Source organism: Lissotriton vulgaris, chromosome 9, assembly GCF_964263255.1.
Source record: "Lissotriton vulgaris chromosome 9, aLisVul1.2, whole genome shotgun sequence".
NCBI lineage: Eukaryota > Metazoa > Chordata > Amphibia > Caudata > Salamandridae > Lissotriton > Lissotriton vulgaris.
In genome coordinates this window covers 593,526,298-593,552,920 of record NC_141697.1, presented here as the reverse complement: position 1 = coordinate 593,552,920, position 26,623 = coordinate 593,526,298, and the positions used below count along the sequence as shown (strand labels likewise).

Genomic DNA, 26,623 nt, shown 5'->3' with positions numbered 1-26,623 from the left:
TGCGGACTTAAAATCGGAACCCCCACTGAGGTCACCGCGGACCGGTGTCCAAATAATTTCTAAACTGCTCTCTGTGTGGAGAAACGCGGTCTCAAAATCGGAACCCCCACTGAGGTCACCACGGATCGGTGTCTGAAAAACATAAGAACTTCACCACACGTGGCGAAGATGTGGCTTAGCTTCCAGAATTAACACAGCGTAGGCCATCAATGCATAGACGACATTTTCCACCAAAACAGGATTGACTGTGGGCAGGATTTACACAAGTTCCCATGGACTAGATTCAGACTGCCCTGACGAGAATTCTGCAAGTCGCTAATCAGGATTCGAAACGCGTCGGCATCCCCTTTGTTTTGTTCGGCTAGTTGGCCATTGTTATTTGTTGCAGAAATTGGCAATGCTCCTGAAATTTAATTGATTAGCTCATGTTCAGGCCGTGGGAGTGTAACTGTTGAAAAAGTTGTGTTTTACCTTCTCCCCGTGTTCCTAAATGTCTGTAAGAGCACCTTTTTCATAAATGCACAAGGTTTTGTGGTCCATGTATTCATGTTAATGTTTTTTATGTCAAAAAATCACTGTTGTTCCAATTGTTCATCACATGTTTGGTTTATTGCACATTCATATTAAGTGTTTTGAAATTACACATGGCTAAGACATGAGGTAGATAGTGGTCTTAGTTCTGTTTCTTGTAAAAAAAAAAAATCTGTAAACTGAGTACAAAATTGAAAACATAAATTGTTTTTTGTAAACTAACATGTTGTGGTTTACTTGTACATGAACTAGTGTGTACTTGAAGTAGTGTGGAGGCATAGGCAAACATTTCTATTACAGATATGAATGTCAGCAGCCCTACATGCCAAGAACAGATGCATACTGGTAAGTAGCATATTCGATCTAACTTTAGCCTCTGTCATACCTCTAGGGACTGTGGATTCTGTGCACACTGTACCTTACTTTGGTCCAGTATATACAGAGCCACTTAATTACACTCACCACCAGTCACAGATCTGGGTTGAATCCATCATCGTTCTTTAGCTCACGTCGCCTCCCCAGTTCAAACAGCTTTATGCAAATCCGTCTTGGCCGTGTGCCTCATGGGAACAGTCCAGCCCGAACTGCCAAGCCATGTCTTCCCTGGACCGGAAACAAGCATCCTGGGACCAGTTACGGGCTAACAGCCCTCATTAGTCAGGCTAGCTTGAATCCAGTGGCAAAGTGAGCAAGGAACCCACTTCTGGGCATACCCTGCCAACTTGGGGCAAACAAAGCAAACACAAGGAGATGATGAACACACCACCAGCAGCGCAGGGGCGACCGGGTGCTCCGGAGGTGTCGGGAGCCTAACGCTTTCCAATGGAGGATGTCCGTCACGGAAAAGAACTGCAGGCTGGAGCCAGAAGACTGGAATGAAGGGAACCAACGACTGGAGGATGAAATTGAAGAGCTGCTGGACACAGTCGGTCGGGCACCTCAATACTCCGGAGCTGTGGGTGCAGGGGTGTCCTTTTATAGCAGATTCTTCTCACTAGTTCGGTCGCGGTTGGAGGGGGATCATTCAGGATGAGGCTGCAGGTGTCAAGGAGAAGGTCAGTGGAGGTCGCCCAATGCTGGCCCTATGGTCAGGATCGCTAGGGAGATCTCGCTGGGATGTTAGGCAACTCTGACTCAGACGATGGCCGGTGGGGCAGAGTGGAGAGGACTTGCAGATCCAGCTGAATCTGGAGTCCTGACATGAGTTTGTGTTGGACAAATACGGTGTCCATGGGAGATAGGAGTTCTTTGTGAAGACAAGTCCACGGGGTTCTTGGAGGCTGTTGGACACGCCAGGTTCAGCTTGCAGGGGGTCTGAGCAGGAGACAGGTCAGTAGGGCTGGAGGCAAACAGTTGTCATCATCCTCCCCCTCTTCGGCTGCACAGCTCTTCAGTCCTGGTCATGTCGAATCAAGAGGCCCGATTCGGGGCTGCCCCTAAATACTAGATTTAGAGGCGTTATATGGGTGTGCAGGTTGGGACCAATAGGTCCTTTCCCTGGGGTGTCTACACCCCCTAATATGTTACCCTCCAATGAGAGGGGGGCATATGCCTCTTCCTGATTGAAGGGGTCCCCCATCTACAAGATGGCAGGTACTGAGATGTAGGCATGGCACACAGAGATTTGTGCCATGTCGACTCTTCACTTTGTTCTGCACCAAAACATGCAGCCTGCATAGGAGGTGGGTGGGTGTTGTGTGTGTGTGTATACAGTGCTTCTAAGGGTGGCACAGTAAGTGCTGGAGCCCTTAGGTCGTCCCTTGTCACAGTGCCCTGGGTACCTGTGGCACCATTTACTAGGGGCTGACCTGTGGCTAGAGATGCCAATTGGGTTAGTTTTGGGGAACCTTATTGGCAGGGGCCCAGGGCACATCAAGTCAAAGTGCATCAGTAGTCTGGCAAAAAGTGTGGGGGGGGGGGTTACTGCAACAGAAACCCACTTTCCTACAGTGACTTTACAGCACTCTAAGCTGCAAACCTATTCTTAGAGGTAAGTAAAATGTTTCCTTTCTTGTGCATGTAGTGTCCAGTTCCTTCTCTGCCCTTTCTCGTTCTCTACCCCCTCCACCTCTTCTTAGTGATGTGGACTTGTTGGAAAGGGAGCAGGTTTGGAAAATGTGATTACTAAATGAGCAGATAACCACTTTCACCATTCAGTTTGATTCTTTCAGTAAGGGGGAACTGACTGAGGGTGCATTAGAGGACACTTGCTATGGGGTGTATTCCTTTCTTTATAAACTCATCCTAATACACTGCTCCTTTACAGCTGCTCAGGCCCCGTTGAAACCGAAAACCCCAAGAGGCACCAAGACTCCAATCAACCGGAATCAGATTCCTCAGAATCGGGGCCTAGCATCCATTGCGGCGAAGAGACCTCTAGAGATTGTAAGTTACCAGCATTTACATCTGATGGACATTTGCACTCTGGAAGGGGGTGGAAATTGGTTGAAGAAGGTGCTGGTATTGATGCACATTGTACATGGGAAACTAGGATGAAGGTAGGGTAATTATCAAGAACCTTCCCTCTTCCATCTAGATTCTCCCTATGGCAGCTGGGAGAAGTGGTGTTAGTGGAGAGGGTACTTGTCTGGTGCCCTCTGCCATCCGAAAACTAACAGAATCGACAATGCACAGCAGCTGCCATAGCAAATTTTGTTAAGTGTTTCCAGTCTCCATTGAATACTTAGGTACTGATGTTCTTATGTGGGCCACCAGCTGTACTCTTGCTGTGACCTACATTCTTAGGACTGTGGCTGTATTGCTTCGTTGAATTCTGTGGTGTCTCTGGCAAGGCTGATTCCGTAGTAAAGTAATGTTCGAGGCATATGGGCTGCAGATGGTACATTATGAATAGATTGCCATCTGGTGTTGGGCTCGGATGATTGCACTTGTTTTTCTCTTGGAGAAGTCTTTTGTCGTCACGAGACTGGTGACTTCTCCTTTGGGTGCTAGTGCGCATGGGCATCGGCTCCATCCTTAGATTGTTTTTTTCCGCCATCGGGTTCGGATGAGGACCGAAGCGCTCCAGATCGACTTCGAGAAAAAGTGATATTTCGGCGCGTATTCCCTTTCCAATTCAACGGTATTGTTATCGAACGCGATATCATTTCCATTCCGACGCGTTTCGACTCCAACAATAAACATTTTCTTCTACGTCGACGAGACCGGGAGGCCTTTCTCGACGTAGTCCAGCCCGGAGTCCATGGAAAGGACTCCATTTAAGAGATGTCCAACGTGTGGTGCTAAGTTCCCACACAAGGACCTACACGAGGTGTGCAATTTCTGCCTATCACCTGAACACGAATCCAGGGACTGCGAAGCCTGCGCAGCGTTCTCCTCCAAGTCGACGATCAGAAACCGTTGAGCCCGAAGACACGAGGTTTCAAGAATGCAGTCGGAGGCAATCCCGGAGCTGTTCGAAGACCAGCACCTCGAAGAAGAAGAAGAAGAGGAACATGAAGACGAGTCGGGGTCGGAAGGGGACGAGTCTGATGTCGAGGAAGTCGACATCCAACAAACCATGAGTGACGACGTCCCCTTACCAAAAAACCGACCCCGGGTGGTACCGACCCCGCCTTCGAGCCCGGTCAGACCACCGAAAAAAGTTTCCGACGCCCCGCCTTCGGGCTCGGCAACGAAACCGAAACAGAAACCGAAACTCTCGGCCTCCCACCATGTCGGATCCGAGAAACGATCGACCTCGACACCGAAGCTCCATACAAAAGAAAGCTCGGCATCAAAACATTCCATGTCGAAACAGAAACATGCTTAGACGTCGAAGACTTACTCAACACCGAAAAAATCGGAATCGAGCAAATTCTCGGTGCCAAAAACACAAAACATTGACGGTCAGAAGCAAAGGCACCTTTCGGAACCAAAAACTTCGGTACCGACACATGAGCAGCAGACAGATCCAAAACAAAAGACTTTGTTTATCGATCCACAAACTGGCAAAGTGGTGACAAAATCACCGAAAAAGAGGAAGAACGAACTGGATGACAAAGCTCTTCCTCCTAAAAAGAGAACAATGGGGACAAATACAGCTCCTCCCCTTTCTCCTCCGCATAGAGACTCACCCTCTTCTCCTATTCCTCACAATAGGCCAACTATTCCTCCACCTTATACACCAAGACCATCTACACCTCAAACAGATGTAGACAGTGATGCAGGGGAGGGAGAACCTCATGGAGATGACAACACTATCCCAGATGAGGAAGACCCATGGGAAAATTATGATGCAGGGTCAGACGATAACGACCCACAATTATACCCCTCAAAACCTTCACCACCTGATGATAATACAGGTTTTGTGCAGTTGATTAATAGGGCAGCTAAATACCATAAGGTAGATTTACATACAGAACCTCAAATAGAGGATTTCCTTTTAGAAACGCTACCTGCTGCACAAAGAACATCAGGCACACTACCTATGTTAAAGGGTCTTCTCAATCACACAGCAGACAAATTCAAAGACCCTGTGAGGGCTAGGGTATTAAACCCAAGAATTGATAAAAAATATAAGGCAGGCCCAAAGGACCCAATATTTATCAAAGGACAAGTACCTCTGGACTCGCTTGTAGTTACAAACGCTCGTAAAAGAGCAAATTCATTATCTACAGGAGAAGCTCCTCCTCCTGATAAGGAGTCCAAGCTAATAGATGCATCAGGCAAGAGGGTAGCATCACAAGCAGCAAACCGCTGGCGCATAGCTAATACGCAAGCGCTATTGGCACGTTATGATAGAGCGCATTATGATGAGTTAGAACAACTCATCACACATCTTCCTAAGGAACATCAAAAAAGGGCAGACCAGCTTATACAGGAAGGGAAGATAACTAACACTTCCATTAAGTGCGCTTTAGACGCAGCAGACACTGCAGCAAGATCCATCAACACTAGTATCATGCTAAGAAGACATGCATGGCTTAGGGTCTCAGGGTTCAAACAAGAAGTACAAACTTCGTTATTGAACCAACCTTTTGACCAAAAGACACTTTTCGGCTCAGGAACAGATGAGACTTTAGAAAAGATGAAAAAGGACACAGAAACGGCTAATTCAATGGGAGCATTACAACAGCTAATTCAAAGAGGTTCCTTTCGTAGGTCCACCTATAGAGGGGGGTCAAAAAGTACAGGCACAAGCCAACAATCTACCTCTTTTACACCAACGTCACCCAGAGGTAATTCAAGAGGCAGTTACAGAGGTAACAACAACAAGGGTAGAGGTCGTGGAAATAATAGCAACCGCAACTCCCCAACTCCAAAACAGTGACTTAATACAACTCCCCCCCAGACCATATAACACTGGTCGGGGGACGTTTATCACAGTTCCTACCTGTCTGGGAAAACATCACATCAGACAGGTGGGTGAGACAGATTATCTAACATGGTTATTGCCTGGAACTCACAGCTACCCCACCAAACATCCCCCCCAGACAGCGTCCAATGAGTCAAGATCATCTAACATTGTTAAAACAAGAAGTACTATCACTGCTACAAAAGCATGCCATAGAGAAGGTTCCAAAACATCAGCAAGGGACAGGAGTATACTCTCTATACTTCCTAATCCCCAAAAAAGACGGGTCTCTAAGACCAATCTTAGACCTCAGACCTCTCAATGCATACATAAACTCGGAACATTTCCACATGGCCACGCTCCAACAAGTACTTCCTTTACTGAAGAAAGGGGACTTTCTTTCTACACTGGATATAAAAGACGCTTCCTTTCACATCCCAATTCACAAAGCCCACAGAAAATACCTCGGGTTTGTAGTAGAAGGACAACATTATCAGTTCAAAGTCCTTCCATTTGGGGTCACAACAGCACCAAGGGTGTTTACAAAATGCCTAGCAGTAGTTGCAGCACACCTAAGAAGACAAGAAATACATGTCTTCCCTTACTTGGACGATTGGCTAATAAAAGCCAAGTCACAGGAAGAATGTCTTCGAAACACACAAAAGACCATTCAATTGCTGCACCAGCTAGGGTTTACGGTGAACTACACAAAATCCCACCTACAACCAAACAAGATTCAACAATATCTAGGGGCTACTATAGACACAGAAAAAGCCAAAGTATACCCCAATCCAGTCAGGATCCAAACAATGGTCACGTTGATCCAAAAATTTCAACCACAACAATCACTAACAGCTCGAGTGTTCATGCAGCTATTAGGGATGATGTCCTCCTGCATACTGCTCATACCATATGCCAGACTACAAATGCGTCCACTGCAGGATTGTCTAGCGACACAGTGGAATCAGGCTCAAGGTCAGATTACAGATCTGGTGTTTGTAAACGACCGCACACATCGCTCTCTGAAGTGGTGGAACACAACAAACATTTCCAAGGGACGGTTGTTCCTAGAACCGATTCCACAAGTGATACTGACAGCGGATGCATCGCTCTCCGGATGGGGAGCGCATATGGAGAAATATACAGTACAGGGAAAATGGAGTGTACAGCAAAAAAGACTGCACATCAATTATCTGGAACTACTAGCAGTGTTTCTAACATTAAAAGCTTTCCAAATGCAGATCCTCAACAAAGCAGTCCTGATCAGAACAGACAACATGACTGCAATGTATTATATTCAAAAACAGGGGGGGGACACTCTCTCCAACTATCCAGACTAGCACAGGACATTTGGAGATGGGCCATTCCTCAAAAGATCTATCTGTTAGCCGAGCACCTACCAGGAGTTCAAAATCAGATGATAGACATCCTAAGCAGAGAGTCAGAACAAATACACGAATGGGAACTGCACAACCAAATACTGCAGCCATTCTTCCAAAGATGGGGGCAACCAGAGATAGATCTCTTTGCCACTCATCAGAACGCAAAATGCCAAAACTTCGCAAGCAGGTACCCACACCACCTGTCCCAGGGCAATGCGCTATGGATAAATTGGTCCAACAAATTTGCTTACGCTTTTCCCCCTCTCCCACTAATTCCATTAGTGGTTCGGAAACTGCAACAACATTCAATGACAATGATACCAGTAGCACCCACGTGGGCAAGACAGCCGTGGTTCACCACGCTACTGCAACTCTCACAGGTGCCACATCAAAAACTGAGATTACCCATGTACCTTACACAGAACCATGGAGAAATAATGCATCCAGATCCCAAACAATTAAACCTAGCAATCTGGCTCCTGAGGTCATAGAATTTGGATACTTGGATTTACCTCCAGACTGTATGGAAATCATTAAGCAAGCAAGACGTCCTACCACCAGAGCATGCTATGCAGCAAAGTGGAAAAGGTTTGCTGTATACTGTAACAGTAACATCAACCCTCTGGACGCATCCACTAAACAGATTATTTGCTACTTACTACACTTGCAGCAATGTAACCTTGCCTACACCACTATTAGAGTACATCTTGCAGCTATAGCGGCGTACCTACAAAACAGACAACATCTTTCCCTGTTTAAGGTACCAGCACTAAAAGCGTTCATGGAAGGCCTCAAAAGAGTCATTCCACCAAGACTACCGCCTGCCCCAGTCTGGAATCTCAACATAGTACTTACCAGACTAATGGGACCACCTTTCGAACCTATGCATAGGTGTGAAATACAATTCCTCACATGGAAGGTGGCCTTTCTTATAGCTATTACCTCACTCAGAAGAGTAAGTGAGTTGCAAGCATTTACAATACAAGAACCATTTATGCAGCTACACCAAAATAAAGTGGTTCCTAGAACAAACCCAAAATTCTTGCCTAAAGTAATTTCAGCATTCCACATCAATCAGCCAGTGGAACTACCAGTCTTCTTTCCAAAACCACAGACGGTAGCAGAAAGAGCCCTACATACATTAGATGTCAGAAGGGCAATATTGTACTACATAGAAAGAACACAAACTTTCAGAAAGACAAAACAACTATTTGTAGCGTTTTCTCCTACACACAAGGGCAATCCTATCTCTAAAGCAGGCATTGCCAGGTGGATTGTAAAATGTATACAAATATGTTACTTAAAAGCAAAGAGAACATTAACTGTTCCTCCTAGAGCTCACTCTACACGTAAACTAGGAGCATCTATGGCATTCTTAGGAAACATTCCCTTAGATGACATATGCAAAGCAGCTACTTGGGTTACACCGCATACCTTCACAAAACACTACTGTGTAGATGTGCAGACAACACAACCGGCTAGAGTGGGACAAGCTGTACTAAGGACTTTATTTCAGACTGTTGCAACAGACACTGGTGGCCACCGCTAGGGAGATAACTGCTGTATAGTCTATTCATAATGTACCATCTGCAGCCCATATGCCTCGAACGGAATATGCTACTTACCAGTATGCATCTGTTCTTGGCATAGAGGGCTGCAGAGTGGTACATGCCCTCCCAGCCTCCCCGGAAACCTGTGTCTGTTCCAACACTATCTTATTTAGATACACTTACATGGGCATTTCTATCTGTATTCTATCATACTACTCCATCTAACCCTACTATGGCAAAACAATCTAAGGATGGAGCCGATGCCCATGCGCACTAGCACCCAAAGGAGGAGTCACCAGTCTTGTGACGACAAGACTTCTCCAAGAGAAAAACAAGTGCAATCCTCCGAGCCCAACACCAGATGGCGATCTATTCATAATGTACCACTCTGCAGCCCTCTATGCCAAGAACAGATGCATACTGGTAAGTAGCATATTCCTTTAGTTGTTTGTTATGCTGCTGCTTCTGTAATGGTTACAGAAAGTTTTCAAGATCTAGACCTTTTTGAAAATTTACTTAACACCAAACAAACTGCTTCTATTTCTTTAATAGTGTCACAAGACTTATGTCTGTTGGGTGTGTTCGAATATAGGGATCTGTTGCACACACACTCACTCGCTCACTCTCTCACTCTTACACACACTCACTCGCTCTTACACACACTCACTCGCTCTTACACACACTCACTCTCTCTTACACACACTCACTCGCTCTTACACACACTCACTCGCACACACACTCACTCGCTCTTACACACACTCACTCGCTCTTACACACACTCACTCGCTCTTACACACACTCACTCGCTCTTACACACACTCACTCGCTCTTACACACACTCACTCGCTCTTACACACACTCACTCGCTCTTACACACACTCACTCGCTCTTACACACACTCACTCGCTCTTACACACACTCACTCGCTCTTACACACACTCACTCGCTCTTACACACACTCTCTCGCTCTTACACACACTCGCTCTCTCTTACACACTCACTCGCTCTTACACTCACTCGCTCTTACACACACTCGCTCTTACACACACTCACTCGCTCTTACACACACTCACTCGCTCTTACACACACTCACTCGCTCTTACACACACTCACTCGCTCTTACACACACTCACTCGCTCTTACACACACTCACTCGCTCTTACACACACTCACTCGCTCTTACACACACTCACTCGCTCTTACACACACTCACTCGCTCTTACACACACTCACTCGCTCTTACACACACTCACTCGCTCTTACACACACTCACTCGCTCTTACACACACTCTCTCGCTCTTACACACACTCGCTCTCTCTTACACACTCACTCGCTCTTACACTCACTCGCTCTTACACTCACTCGCTCTTACACACACTCGCTCTTACACACACTCACTCGCTCTTACACACACTCACTCGCTCTTACACACACTCACTCGCTCTTACACACACTCACTCGCTCTTACACACACTCACTCGCTCTTACACACACTCACTCGCTCTTACACACACTCACTCGCTCTTACACACACTCACTCGCTCTTACACACACTCACTCGCTCTTACACACACTCACTCGCTCTTACACACACTCACTCGCTCTTACACACACACTCACTCGCTCTTACACACACACTCACTCGCTCTTACACACACACTCACTCGCTCTTACACACACACTCACTCGCTCTTACACACACACTCACTCGCTCTTACACACACACTCACTCGCTCTTACACACACACTCACTCGCGCGCACACACACTCACTCGCGCACACACACACTCGCACACTCACTCGCTCGCGCACACACACACACACACTCACTCTTGCACACACACACACTCACTCTTGCACACACACACACTCACTCTTGCACACACACACACACTCACGCACACACACACACTCACTCTTGCACACACACACACTCACTCTTGCACACACACACACACACTCACTCTTACACACACACTCACACACACACACACTCACTCTTACACACACACACTCACTCTTACACACACACACTCACTCTTACACACACACACTCACTCTTACACACACACACTCACTCTTACACACACACACACTCACTCTTACACACACACACACTCACTCTTACACACACACACACTCACTCTTACACACACACACACTCACTCTTATACACACACTCACTCTTATACACACACTCACTCTTATACACACACTCACTCTTATACACACACTCACTCTTATACACACTCACACTCTTATACACACTCACACTCTTATACACACTCACACTCTTACACACTCACACTCTTATACACACTCACACTCTTATACACACTCACACTCTTATACACACTCACACTCTTATACACACTCACACTCTTATACACACTCACACTCTTATACACACTCACACTCTTATACACACTCACACTCTTATACACACTCACACTCTTATACACACACACTCTTATACACACACACTCTTATACACACACACACTCTTATACACACACACACTCTTATACACACACACACTCTTATACACACACACTCTTTTATATACACACACACACTTTTATATACACACACACACACTTTTATATATACACACACACACACACACACACTCTCTTTTTTCCTGGCATTTGATGCAGCTTTGTAGAGGACTGAGTCCATGCTATCCAAGTTCCCAGTACCAGTGTTCTTTCCCTAAAACTGATCCACAAATTGGCCCTTAAGGCCCCCCTATAAGTCCCTAGTAAAAGGTACCTAGGGCATTGGGACTGAAAAGGGTCCTCTATGGACCCCTTACCTAGGCTATGCAGACTGCCACTTCAGCATGCATGGCCTGGTGCAAACAAAACAGTCGACATGGCACACTGCCTGTGTGCCATGCCAACTAGTACTGCCCAAGATATAGTTAAGATGCCCCTCAAGCCAGCCTTACCAGCCCTAAGGCAGGGTTCACAATATCACAGGTGTGCGCAGATCTGCAGGAGCCGATCTGCCCCTATAGTATCGGGGTCTATTCCTTAATATTGAAACTCAAGGGAAGCCATAGAGGGTAAATGGGCGGGGAACTTGACAGCTCGAGTTCCCCAGCACCATGATTGCTTCACTGAAACCAGGAGTGTTTGATACCCAACAACTCCTTGTAATAAATCCACACTGGTGCCAGTGTGAGATTTATTATACCATGTACTCGGAGGGCACCTCAGAGACGACCCCTGAAAGCCTACTGACACATACACACACCTATCTCTCTCTATCTCTCTCATCTCTTATCTCTAATCGCTTGTCTCTCCTCAAATGGGAAGCTTCAAAGACATGCTGCCTGTAATGCCATCCCTCCCCACACTTTCTGCGGCTGAACCTAGAAGAATTAGAGGTCTGCCCACCACTGCCAACCCCAACCCTAAGGTGGGGGAGTCGAGGTGAAGCACATCTTTCAGTGCCCACTATCTTGAAGATGGGGAGACACCTCCAGTTAGAGCTAGGTCTATGCCCCCTCCCACATGAGGGTGGCATAATTGAGGGTGCTTTAGGCAAGCACAAAGGGGGGGGGGCACAAGACAGCACCACACATAAACCACCAGCGGCACAGGGGCAGCAGGGTGCAAACATGATGCGCCCAATGAAAGTAAATGTAAAATTTTGGATTTAAATACGGGCTGCAGGCGTCGTACCGGAGGATTCATGAGGATCACCAGCTACAGTAGAGGTAAGTTAGGCTGCTGTAGGTCACAGGAACAGTCGAGCTACTCAAGGTCTAGCAACTTTGGGTGCAGGGGGTGTCCTTTGACGTCTGCTTTCTCTTACCGGAGCCCGTTGCAATCGGGGAGCAGTCTGATTCACACTGCAGGCGACATCGTGAAGTTAAGCAGGGGTCCTCCAACGCAGGACTACAACTCCGGATCGCTTTCTGGATCACTGGGCCACCTGGACACAGGCCAGAGTCGTTGGGTGCAGAGTGGTCAGTGATCGCTGATCCAGAGGCCACCAGAGTCATTTGTGTTGGTTTCTTGTGGGCAGAGCCACTGTCCTCTGGAGTTCTGGTCTTTTTCAAAGGCAGGCAGTCCTCCCAGGGGTTCTGGAGGTCACTTGAAGAGGACAGGCATTGTTCTCTTCGCAGGGTCTTTAAAGCTGCAGACAGGCTGGAAGGGCTGGGGCAAAGTCGGTGGGCGTACTCAGTCTTCTCTGCAGGGCATCTTCTTTGTCCTTAGGTCGCCAGGAACTAGTTTCAGGGTCTGGGGGAGCCACCTAAATACTAGATTTAGGGGTGTTTTAAGGGACTGACTGGTAGGTCCAATGGGCACCTTACCTGTACCCTCAATTATGCTACCCTCCTGTGGGAGGGGGCATAGTCCTTGCCCTAATTGGAGGAGTCTCACCATCTTCAAGATGACAGGAGTGAAAGATGTGCTTCTCCTTGCCTCCTGCACCTTATGGGTGGAGTTGGCAGTGGTCGGCACACCTATTCTTCCTAGTTTTTCCTGCTACTTTTCCTGCTTATAGTGGGGGGTCTAAACCAGTGGTCTGTCGTCTGCTGCTAGCAGCAGAGGCTGGGGAGGGGTGGGAAGCATTACAAAGGCTGCCGCTTCCCTCTCGAGTACTGTGCCCATCCTGAAGGAGGAGGTGTGACACCTCCGTCCAGGATGTGCTGTGTTGCTGGTTCTAGAGAACCAGGGCTCTCGAGCCAGGGGTCCAGAAACATGTCTGCTCGTGGCAGGCTACCTAAAGCCAGTCTGTGACCGCACCAGTGAAGGTAGGTTTTCAGGGGCCACCTCTGAGTTTAATAAGTCTCAGTCTAGTGGAGTGGTGTGGCTCACTGGTTAGAGGCGGCAGACCCGTAAGCAGAGAACGGCCCGGGTCCAGGGTTCAATTCCCGACGCGGCAGGGTCATGGACCAGGGTCAAACGGACTCGATAATTCTCGCCTCGGTGCCTACTCTAACCAGGGAACGCGCTCTGCAACTCTGGGCATTAAGCTTGCCTCATCTCTACAACGGCCCTCCACAGACGCCGGGGATGCCTGTTTTCACCTTGGAGATACCCAGAAAGGGACCATCTCACAGGGAAAACCAGGACGGGTTCCCCAGCGGTCTTCAGCGCCAGGATACTCCTTGGAGTCACAGTGCGCTTTACAAGTACACCCACATTTACATTTACATTGTACCCAGGCATCATTTACTAGGGACTTACAGGGAGCCTGAAGGACCAATTGTTGAACAGTTTTAGGGAAGAAGCACTGGCACTTGAGACCTGTTTGGCAGTGACCCTGTGCACTACAATCGAAACCACATCATTTTCTAGGCAAAAAGTGGTGGCTAACCAGGTCAAGAGGCCCTTCCTAACAATGGGGATGGCCAATATCATCACTTTCATTTACATACAATCTGATGTCCTTCTTTTGAGCTTTTTTCTTTATTTTAATGAGGGGAAAACTATTAAGACTAAGCTAGGAAACGCAGTCTGATCTTCAGTGCATGTTACCTATGAATGACCACCTTCAAACAGCTCCTCTAATGGCTGTCAGTGTAGCAGTAGTTAACTATTGAGCTGTGCAGAATTTACATATCTGTTCATTCTGTGTTCATCCTCTACAACTTACCGTTAGCAGTGCATCATCCCCCATCTAGTGGCACTAACACACTGCTACTTTACACTACACCCTGCAACCTTGGTTAACAGTTAAACTGGATTTAAAACACTATTTGCAGCAGTAAGGTCATCAATTGCCAATTCCTTTAAATATTATTGTGCAATTTAATAAAGAAGGGTTTGTATTAGAAGGCATTCAGGACAAGCACGTTCCTGTTTTCCACTTATTCTACCAGTAACACTTCACCATTACTGCCATTTCAGCTCTATCTTGCAAAATGTTCTGATGCTCTATATTTAATTTCACACTATGGTGACTGATTCCATTTCACCAAGTTGCAAAGAGCACATTTCACTACCTTGAGTTAACTGTCATTTTATTTGCTTTTCATTTGTATTTAAAGGTATATTTTTGTAAAATTCAATAACGTGTTTCTGTAAGAGAAAACACATGTTTCATGGTATGTGTGTTATCATACTGTTCATAGGAGAAAAAACAATATAATTGACTGCTAGGTGGTTAACAAAAGAGCAATACTTTGCATATATTGTAATGTAACTGCTCATGTTGTCTGGCGTCTATATCTTCATCTAGCTGTGACTGATTACCCAGTAAATTAGAGTGTGATGCGGATTGGCTTCAATGCAAGGCGGTGATCTCGGACTACCAAACCCCATAATGGTGGTCATTCAAGGGCCGATGAAGATAGGCTTCCTTGCAGGGCAGCAGACTCTTGCTAAGCACCAAACCCTACAATGTCAGCCATACAAGCCATGCTCCAATTTTAATCTCCTTCAGTGCTTGTGGGATGGACTCTATGTATCAAATCCCACAATGGCAACTACATTAGGTGAGGTGTGATGCATATTTCTCCAGTATTAGGGATGTCTTTCAAAGATTCACATGCTTGAATAATTCCCCGTCATCAAAGTGGGAGTCCCACGGTACATAACATAGTAGTAAGAAACATATATACATAATATATACATATATACACCTAAAATAATATGTATATTCTTTTAAAAAAATAGTCTTGAAGTACCATAGAACAAAATAGGCCCATAGAAAGCATTGAGGGAGAGCTCACTTTAGTAACATATCAAAGTCATTATAATAGTCCACTTTCCAGCCAATCAGGATGTAGCACCCTCTAGAACCTTCTCAGAAGCTCAAGCCCTCAGATTTTCTACTGCACGTCATGTGAAGGGAGTCTCCCTGAGCTCTGCTCATTTATTTTCCTCAACTTCAAGCTTCAAACCTTCAAGTATGTCTACTACAATGAAATCTTTATTCAGGCCCTGCTCAGCCTGTGGAAAACTTTGTCTTTTCTCTGAGGACCCTCATAAGAAATGCATTTATTGCTTGTACCCGGACCATGAGGTGAGGAGTTGTAAATTTTGTAGGACATTTTCAAATAAGACCTTGAAAGATAGAGAGGCCCGTCTCCTTCTGTGGCTAAAGAAGTTGAAGAACTCCGACAATCCTGTGTCTGATCTAGAGAGTGTGTCTTCTCGCCAGTCTATGACCTCTCTTAAGCGTGGGTCTGAGTCTGATGTTCCTTCTCCATTCCTTAAGAAAAAGAAGCTTGTGGACGCTTCAAAATCAGTCTCTCCACGGGATCTGCCGGCCTCTACGCCTACGGGACTTAGTTCTCTGGCGTCGCAGATCCACTCTGTGCCCTCGTCCTCAAAAACGAGCGCCAGCTCGTCGACGCGCACGTTGAAGATGACTAGAACCGTCGACGACGACTGCTTCGTCGACGCTGGTCCAGGAGGCCCAGCCTATTGCTTCTATTATCAAGAACTCAGTCAAAACGCCATTCGTCAACGAAGGCTTCGTCGACGTGTCACTCATCGTCGACGCCTTCAACTTCATCGACGACGGCTTCGTCGACTGCCTCCATCCCGTCAACGGCGAGCTCCTCGTCGACGTCACAAATTTCGTCGACGACAGCAACACCAACATCGACGGCAGCGTCGACGACGACAAACAGTGATCTCGTTGAAGACATTGCCATTATCGTCGGCGCCAGGAAAGTCTACTGCAAAGCACTCGACGACAACCGCGTCGACGGCTAAATTTTCACTGGCAACAGCAACCAGCTTCACAGTCGTCACGGCTACTACTGTCAAGCGCCCAGTTCCTTTGGAATTGAGCCCGTTGCAACATCGCACAGGTCCACCGCCTCAACTATTTGCATCTGATGATTAGGGTGATTCAGATGGCTACTATGTGGACGATAACTTTAGGGCTGCCAATAGCCCGTCAGAGTTGGATTAAATATCAGGACTTTGATAACGATGAGGAGCAAGACTTGCATATCTCGGCTCCAGAAGATTTGCATGATGTTGAACAGGATGTTCCTATGGCACAGTTTCCTCTGTCCTTGATCTCCAATCTGCAACACATGCTCGATGACTACAATCGTCGTCTCCCACCTTCCACGCCGGCTTCTCCACCACCCGCATCCACACAGCCGTCTGTTTCTCTTGCACCAGTCCAATCACCTATTCCACAGCGTACAATTCAGGTGAATACTGGCAATAAAACGGACACAGACCCAGAAGATGATGCTGCAATGGCAGATTGGAACATCGCCTCCACCTGCTTCTCCTCTGGCGTCGCCTCCAGTTGACATTGGAGGTTTCCATCTTTTGATGTCAAGGGCTGACAAACGCTTCCACTTGCCAATGGAAGTCAGGCAAGAGGACTGCTTCCTCTATGATTTTAAAGACCAGCCATTGAAGCAGGTGCACTCCATCCCTATCATAGACTTCATATGGAAAGAAGGACTTAAATTGATGGAACGGCCCAATTCTGTGCCGGCTGTGCTTCCACGTATCGACAAAAAGTATAGGGCTCCTGTGGATTCGCCTGCCTGTTTAGTTTCCCAGCCAAAACTTGATTCTGTCATTGCGCAGGCTGCTCAAAAGAGGTCACGGAATCAGTCATCTTCCTTAACATCACCGCCGGACCAGGAGGGTCACCGTCTGGACACTATTGGAAAAATGTTTTCAACAATGGCTGCAACCACTGTACGGGCTGCAAATTCCTTGGCCCTCCTCTGACGTTACGACCGACAAATGTGGTCGGAAATTGCTGCATTGGTTGACCTCATCCCTGAAGCATCAAGAGCTGAAGGGTAAAAGATCGTGCAAGAGGGTGAGAAGATTTCCTCTGAAATTATCGACTGTTAGGTTGATATTTCCTCGACTAGCTAGCGCTGCAGTTTTACAGAGACCAGGCTGGCCCAAGTCTACGTCTTTTCGGCCAGAGGTGCAAGCGAAGATACTTGATTTGCCCTTCGATGGTGAGTCCCTCTTCGGTAAACATGTGGATGAAGCCTTGGAATCTATTAAAAAGGACACGGACACTGCTCGAGCCCTCGGTTCTTTACAATACCGGAATAGGCCATTTCGTGGAGCACGTGGTAGAGGTACATCCTCTAATTTTCGTGGCTCCTCCCAATACCGCACCTACAGTGACAACGGGCAGCGTTATTCAAACCAATCGCAGTCTCGACAGACCGACTCCAGACCATACAGGCAGAAAACCACTTTGAGGTGGTAACTCCTCCAATAAAAAATGACTTTCGCAACTTCAAATTGGAGGTCGAATCTCCCAAAGATTTTTAGATTGGTCAGCAATAACTTCCGACCGTTGGGTTTTGGAAGTCATCCAAAGAGGCCACGCTCTGGAATTCATCAAGTTCCCACCCAACCGCCGCCATCTGGTCCTCCTCCAAAACATCTAAAGGAACTGTTTGCACAAGTTGCAGTTATGATTCAGAAAGGTGCAGTCGAAGTGGTTCCTCAAACAACCGGGGATGGGCTTTTATTCCCGCTTTTTTCTTATCAGGAAAAAGTCGGGAGAGTGGCGCCCGATTTTAGACCTCAGAGCCCTCAACAAATTTGTCAAGTCCAAGACATTTCGCATGCTGACCTTGCTGGAAATCTTAGTTCCTGAATCCAGAAGAATTCCTCTCTACAATTGACCTCCAAGATGCATACTTCCATGTGCCAATCCATCAAAGACACCGGAAGTACCTCTGTTTCACAGTGGGATCAAAGCACTACCAATTTAATGTTCTACCTTTTGGACTCCGTTCCACGCCGAGGGTCTTCACAAAGATCATGGCCCCGGTTGCGGGTTATCTTCGCCTACAAGGCATACAAATCTACCCTTACTTGGACGACTGCTTAATAAAGGCACCAACCTTCCAAGCAGCAAAACACACTCAGACTTGCCTTTCCCTCTTCCAAAGCTTGGGTCTTTCCATCAACCACGAAAAGTCACATGTTCATCCCTCACAACAGAGTGTCTTTCTGGGAGCGTTGATAGATACATGTCTAGCTAAAGTGTTTGTTTCGCAAGAACGCCTAGATCGTATCATCAAACTGGTGGCTCTTTTATGCTCAAAGAGGTCAGTTTCTGTCTGGATGTTAAAATCCTTTCTGGGCATGATGTCGTCCTGCATAGCACTGATTCCCAATTGCAGGTTGCACATGCGAGTCCTTCAAGAAGAATTGGACAAGCAATGGCGGCAAGTCTCCGGGTCGTTCAACGACAGTCTTTCTGACCCCTCGCATCCAGGGTGCATTTGAATGGTGGGCTCACCTTCCAAACATCACAACAGGGCGTCTGTTTCAAGAGCCGGCCACAACGCTTACCCTTACGACGGACACTTCCTTAGAGGGTTGGGGTGCACACCTCGAGGAGATTTCAATCAAGGGCAAATGGACAGTCAACCGGCGCAAGTGGCACATCAATCGGCTGGAGCTCCTGGCTATCTTTCTCGCCCTAAAATCGTTGAGAATACTGGTGGAAGGAAAGTCTTTGTTGGTGCGTACAGACAACACCACCAGTATGCACTACCTCAACAAGCAAGGGGGTACGAGATCTCTCCCGCTCTCCAAACAGGCACAACAGATCTGGAAGTGGGCAATACAACATCGTGTTCACTTGACTGCCGTTCATGTCCCGGGCATTTCCAACTCCCTTGCAGACTCTCTCAGCAGATCGACCACAGACAACCACGAGTGGGAACTCCATCAGTCAACTCTGAAGTACGTGTTTTGCAGGTGGGGCCGCCCAGATATAGATCTGTTTGCGACTCCAGTCAACCGCAAATGCCCACGCTACGCAAGTTGGCATCCCCACAAAGGATCGAGCGGGAATGCATTTTCGATCAACTGGTCGAACGAATTCATGTACACTTTTCCGCCGATCCCTCTTGTACCTTGTCTTCTGCGCAGAATGAGGTTTCCACCGTGTCACATCCTGCTGATTGCACCCAAGTGGCCACGTCGACCGTGGTTCACAGATCTACTTCTTCTTTCTCAGTGCGATCCGATCCCTCTTCATCCGCTGCCTCACCTTCTCACCATGACTCAGGGTCCGATTTGCCATCCAGACCCGGCATCTCTCCAGCTTCACGCTTGGAACCTGAACACCATGAGTTCGCCCATCTGAATCTTGATCTGGACTGCAGAGAGGTCCTTGCTCAGGCACGTGCTCCTTCAACCATTAAGACCTATAAATTAAAGTGGAAACGGTTTTGGGTCTGGTGCCATTCGGAAAACATTTATCCTATGCTCGCTACTCCTGAGCAGATCTTGCCTTTCTTCCTCCTTTTGGCAAAATCGGGACTTTCACATTCCTCCCTCCAGGTTTTCCTGGCGGTAATTTCCAGTTTTCGACATGGATCTACGTCTCTGTACTCCTCTCGGATCATTCGCCAGCTCTTTAAATTCTGTTTCGGATGTTTCCACCTATCTGGTGTCCTCCACCGGCTTGGCGTTTGAATCTGGTTCTAGCCCAACTTCTCAAACCTCCTTTTGAACCTATTCACTCAGCGGAATTGAAATTCCTTACTTGGAAGGTTTCCCTCCTCCTTGCACTTACGTCATCTAGGAAAGTGAGTGACATCCATGCTTTTACAATACAGCCGCCCTTTCTCCAACTCTCTAAGGACGCTGTTACTCTTCGTACAAACCCTAAGTTTATTCCGAAGTTTCCATCTGACTTCCACCTTAATGAACCAATCATTCTCAGGACTTTCTTCCCTAATCCTCGGTCTCCAGCTGAGTGTACTCTTCATTCTCTTGACCTGAACTGGTGCCTCAAATTCTACATCCAACGCACTGCTGCATTTGGAAAGTCTGACCAACTCTTCGTGGCCTATGGAAGGATGCGTAAGGGTCATCCGGTCACTAAGCAAACAATCACTTGTTGGATTTCTTCTGCCATCTCCTTCGGTCATCAACGAGGTGGCAAGCCTCTTTCAGCTCCTGTGCGAGCACACTCAACGAGAGCAGTTGCTTCCTCTACTTCCCTGTTTTGAGGAGTGCCTCTGCATCAGATCTGCAGGGCGGCAATGTGGTCCAATAGGCACACATTTACGAGGCACTACTGTCTGGAGATGGTCAACGCTGCGAACACTGCTGTGGGTCAAGCGGTGCTTCGAAACCTCTTCAAATAAGGTGCGCCTCTGTTGCTTCCCGCCTCCTATCATAAAAGGTTGTTTTCTTATGGTTATGCAGTGTTGCCTGTATATATCTATGCAATGCAACTTTCCTCATTGCCTTTTATGATTCTTATTATGGTGTACTGCTTTCTACTCTTATTCGAACATGTGAATCTATGAAAGACACCCCTAAACTGGAGAAGAACAGAAGTTACTTACCTGTAAACTGTGGTTCTCCAGTATTGGTGTCTTCCATAGATTCACATGCGACCCACCCTTCCTCCCCTCAGAGGCTCTCTTCTCATGCACTCTTGGTCACTCCTGTGCTATGAAAATCTGAGGGCTTGAGCTTCTGAGGAGAAGGTTCTAGAGCAGGGATCTCCAACCTTTTCTGAAGTGAGAGCTACTTTTGAGGAGTGAAAATCATTGTGAGCAACTAAAAGCCGAGCAACTCGCAAATTCTTCCCAGAGTCCCCCGACGCCCAGCTTTTTTGACTAAAGGGCCTCTACACACTATCATGTCATTAAATTTTAATAAAAAGAAATGTAAAATGATGTTCTTGGCTCCGGTTTGTGGCCAGGAACAACTTTACAGCTGGCAAGTTTTCTGGTTGCTTATGTATGACATTTCTATGATTTTACTGTCTGACTATATGTATGACATTTCACTGGCAATGAATGACAATGTGAGTGACACTATTATGGTTAAAACTAAACAATAATATCCATGGAAACAAATAAATATCTCAAAGGACCCACAAGGGAGACATGAAAAGTTCAGGCAAAGCCCTGAAACTAATGTAAAACCCCGGAAATGGAAAGTCACAATCCACAGTGGCAAAATAAAGTACTTTGGTCATAGAATTAAATTAACCGCACAAAATGCATCATCTTGTGAACAATAGTAGAAGGCAGCACTGTTTACTTTCTTTAAAAAAATATGGTCTAAATGAAGTTTGAAATGCTACAAAATAACCATTTTGCCAGTCAAAGACGTTTCAAATAAAGGTTCAAATTGGGCATACATTGTCATTACCACATTTGACAGGTCATTTGTTTTATCAGTGTGCTAGCTGTTCTTAAGTGTACAACGTTTTATAGATAGAGATGCCTCTCTGTACAGTATAAACTACACAGCGACCTCAGGTCAAAAGTAAATAAAAAATGATTACACATGTAGGCTACACCTCATGGCCGCCGTATTTCAAACTACTTAATACTTGTTATTAACCAAGCATACGAAAACCCGATTTAGTTCACAACAAAGTGCACCCAGATAATTATTTGTGGGCTTACCATAACGTGGTCTTACTGCTGGTGCTTGCTGTGCTGCTCTGTTGGCATCGCGCGTACAACAGGGACAGAGGCTCTCTCGGAAAGGGGCATGCTCTTGTAGGTCGAGTAGTATCAAGACAATTCGTCCCTAATTGGCCTCGGTAAATGCTGATGCTTTGCTTCTGGCATCACAGTAGGCAGAAGTTGCGCAGACATCTTTCTTGACTGGGCCTGAAGCTCAGGAGAGTGCACTCACTGCACGATGCCTGCAATGCTGGTCCATAGTGGCTGCATAGGAGTATTTTAAACGCCAGTGGAAGTCTTTTAAAAACAGCCCAGTGCTGCTGGGAGCAGCGTGATTAGACAACAGATGTGTGCCCCAACCTCTGCACGCACCCTCCACCTCCAACATGAGGGCTCAGGCCAGTGCGCCTCCTGTTTTCACTGGGCGGCAATCACTGACTGCCAGTGCTGAGGTGGCCCACAGGACTAGTACATACATCTTCTGACGTCAACCGTGCAGCACCAAAGAGCACAACTTCCTCGGACCTACAAGGTGAAAAGGTGCCACTTGCCTATCATCGGCTGGAACCAGGAATGTCAAATTTAAGCTGACGTCGCCATTGTCCTAACACACTGCGTGGTCCTGGTGGGTAGGCGCGCTTTGGCCAGAAATGAAAGGCAAGGCGCCGCTCCTCTGATTCATGTGTGACAGGCCACGTGGTATGAAGGAGGCCGCAGCAGGGTTTCGTGAGTTTCCGCTTCGTTGAATCATGCAGCAAGCTCTAAGGCTGTAGTGTAGCATGTGTACTAATTGTAACATGCTGTTGTGGCTCACGCTTGTGTTTCCTTCACTTCATAGGCTTTGTAAATCCCTGGCGTAGGCAATCTAACACTGCTCAAACCAAGCCGACATCACTCACTTCTCCCCGCCCCAGCTAACTTAATAGCCAATGGCAGCAGTGCAATCCCGGCAGGAACTCCAGCAAGAACAAACACCAGGCTAAAAAGGCCCAAAAATAAACATAACGACCGTGAAAGGGCACAAAAGTGAGCACCAGGCCGCAAGCTACTAGTAGGTTGTTGGCGAGCTACCGGTAGCTCGCGATCGACCGGTTGGAGACCCCTGTTCTAGAGGGTGCTACAGCCTGATTGGCTGGGAAGTGGACTATTATAATGACTTTGATATGTTACTAAAGTGAGCTCTCCCTCAATGCTTTCTATGGGCCTATTTTGTTCTATGCTACTTCAAGACTTTATTTTTTTAAAAGAATATACATATTATGGAATATTATTTTATGTGTATATATGTAAATATTATGTATATATTTATGTATATATGCTTCTTACTACTATGTTATGTACCGTGGGACTCCCACTTCGACGACAGGAAATTATTCAAGCATGTGAATCTATGAAAGACACCAATACTGGAGAACCACCGTTTACAGGTAAGTGACGTCTGTTCTTACTCTCCAAAGGTTCAATTGATAGGGTAATGGACTCTGAGAAAGAAAGGGATTGTAATTTCTGCGATCTCCTCGTCCCGAAAGGAGACTGGCTTCAGGATTATCTTGGTCTTCTGACCCCTGAATGACTTCCTGTGGAAGGACCTATTCAAAATGCCCACTTTCACCCAGATAACCATCTGCTCAGTACCTGGGTGGCTGGATGATGTCCTTTGACTTGCACTTATTTTTTTATATGCCTGTCCTACAGTCTTAGCTGTGTTACCCACAGTTCCTGGTGGGCCAAGAGTATTTTCAGTTTGCTGTGCTCCCCTTCAGCCTCATCAGCGCTTCTCAAGTTTTACTATGGTGATTACAGTGGTTGCGGACTATCTTTGGAGGTCTGGAGTCCCTGTACGATAGTGCCTGGACAATAGACTTTTGCAAGGTAGCTCCCCACATTGTTATGAACAATGGTAGAACTTTAGACATTGTTGGGGTTCACTATAAATGTGTAGAAGTCCCTCCTGATTTCCTTTGCTCAGGCTTCTGTTCATTGAAGCGATTCTGGACAAGATGGAACTCAAGTCTTTTACTTTGCAGCAGTGCACCAGGACATTTGGGATGTGACCCATTTTTCTGGCTCGCTTCTGTATTACAGTGAAGGTGGCTCCGAGGCCTCCTGGCCTCTTAGGTTCATGCTTCCTCGTCAACTATGCCAGGTGGCACATGCAAGCGCTGCAGTGGAATTTGAAGTCACTGTGATCACAGCATCAATGCTGCCTTTCCAACATTATACAGCTCTTTGATGAGACATCTTGAGATCTGCAGTGGTGGCTGACTGACCGCAATTTGTTCTGCGGCAGGCAACTGTCCCTTCCCCACTCCGAGCTGGCAGTGATGACTGACGAATAATTGCTGGGTTGGAGAGGACAACTGGATGATGTGGAGATTAGAGAACTCCGGTCCCAACTGGAGGGCTTGCTCCACATCAGTTTGCTGTTGCTGTGGGCCCTGAAGGCTTTTTGCAGTTCATCAAGTGAAGGCTGGTGCAGGTTCTCAAAGGCAGCACCACTGCTGTGTTTGACTGGAACAAGCAGGGCAGAGAGGGGTCTTGTACCTGGAGTCTTTGCATCTCTGGAGGTGGCTAGAGCATCTAGGCATCTTTCTGGTTTTGCAGTATGAATCCTCTCCTGGATTCACATGCAGCACACATGTTCTGCCATCTAGTGGTTGGGTCAGGTAACATGTTTCTTTCTACCTCCTGTGTTTTGTTTGGGTTTTTTTTTGCAGTGTGAGCATTGTCGACCACCATTTGGTGGTAACTTCGTCCCCTTTGTGATATCATATGGTTTCCTGTAAGTTCCTGTGCGTAGTTCCCATCTTCAGGCCTTGTTCTGGGTCTGGAGCATCATTGTGAAGCTCCGAAGAATCCTAGGAAAAACAGGAGAAAACACAGAAGAACTCTGAAAGCTGCAAGAAGAATTGTCAAGCAAAGAAGGGTAGCCTTCTCGACACCACGTGACCGTAGAATGAACGGGAGAGGCAGCAGAGGCTCATGGAGAAAACCCACTTTAAATTCTTCCCCAACTGCCAGTACAAGTTTGTACACAGTGATCCACAAACGGAGGTTTGCAATCCGTCTGCCAAAAACTACAAGAGCAAAGAATGCGAAGTCTGTGCCGGAGACACTTCGGGTATGACGTCAAAAGACTAGCACACCACATCACGCCATGGCTAGCACCTACAAGATGCAAGAATCCCTGAAAGACCTGGCACTATCCAGGGAAGACGCAGAAAATATCTAGGAGGCTAAACTGGCGCATGGAGGGTAATCTGATGCCAAAGACATCGCAGCTGACTCGAGGCTTAAATGGCAGCCATTCTCCAGCAGCATCTCTGAGGGAGTTTTGCATCCCAACAAGGCCTTTGGGATTCGTAGAGGCGGAAGATAATCAAGTGAATAGGAAGGCTCCCTCAAACCCAGAGACGCACGAGAAAGAACAGGAGGATTTCTTCAAATTAAAGGGCGAAGAGGCGGCAAAGTTCGAGGAACACAGCAAGTTCAAGGATACGTGGCAAGACTTCAAAGCTAAGTCCCCTGCAGCGGATGTGCATACCTGGCCTTTTAGGACTTAACCCATGGACTACCTTTCCTTTTACAGTAGCCCTATCAAAAGGACGGCAGACCGTATGGGGTCAAATTTAAGGAAGAAAAGGAAGAGTCGTGCTTCCTACTGGGAACTCTGATGCCCTCCCAGAAAGCAAAGCTCTATCTGCCCGTGCTCCCCAGCATCCTTGACCAGGCGAACAAGGCTTTCTGAGAGCCAGCCAAGGCAAGAGTAATAACCCCTCGTGTTAAGAAGTAAAACTATTTCACACAATTACCCTCGTACATCAACATGAACGTTCATGCATGTTCAATCATTATGTTCGAGGTATCTTACTACCATATACTAATGACTTACAAGGGTACACCAGTAGCCAAATGTGGAGGTACCAAAGTACTTACCATGCCAATTTAGGAGAGAAAGCACAGTGGCTGATATCCTGATTAGCAGGAGCCCAGTAGACTAGGTCAAAAACACACGGACACCAAGCAAAAAGTTATGGGTAGCCATGCTCGAAGGATCCTACCTTCTTACAGTATTCTTGGGAGCAACCCTGGATTCAAGAACCAGTTCCTACACTAGGTGGCAGGAGTGAATGTACTGATCTACATGCTATGACAGGTGGTTAGAGTAATAAGCATTTTGCAGTGCAGTCATAAAAAGAGCAATACTTAGTGCAAATACCAAGCTGCAACCATTGTGCGTTAATCAATAGTGTATTAAAAAATATTTATAGCATATGGCTTTGTCATAGTAGTAAAAATACATGTGACCAAATAACACATTATTTAAAACTGTACTAATGAGCCCACATTCACACATTTGTTACTACAGTGAAAAGACCAAATTTGAGTTTACCACAATTCAGCAACATTTTTGTTTTGAAGAGGGAAACAATTATAATAGTCACAAAGATTTTCAGTGTGATTTTTCCCTACTGCACCAATTTAATTCATCCT

General features: G+C 46.6%; 1 protein-coding gene across 2 annotated transcripts in view; it reads left to right on the top strand.

Annotated features, from left to right (window-relative positions):
* The window catches only part of MTA2 (metastasis associated 1 family member 2), a 355,080-nt gene that overhangs the window by 220,862 nt on the left and 107,595 nt on the right, over positions 1-26,623 (top strand). For both annotated transcript variants that reach the window (XM_086938190.1, XM_086938191.1), the window contains exon 16: positions 2,798-2,916. In XM_086938190.1, the coding sequence (XP_086794316.1) occupies positions 2,798-2,916 (119 nt within the window). The remainder of the gene's footprint in view (positions 1-2,797; positions 2,917-26,623) is intronic.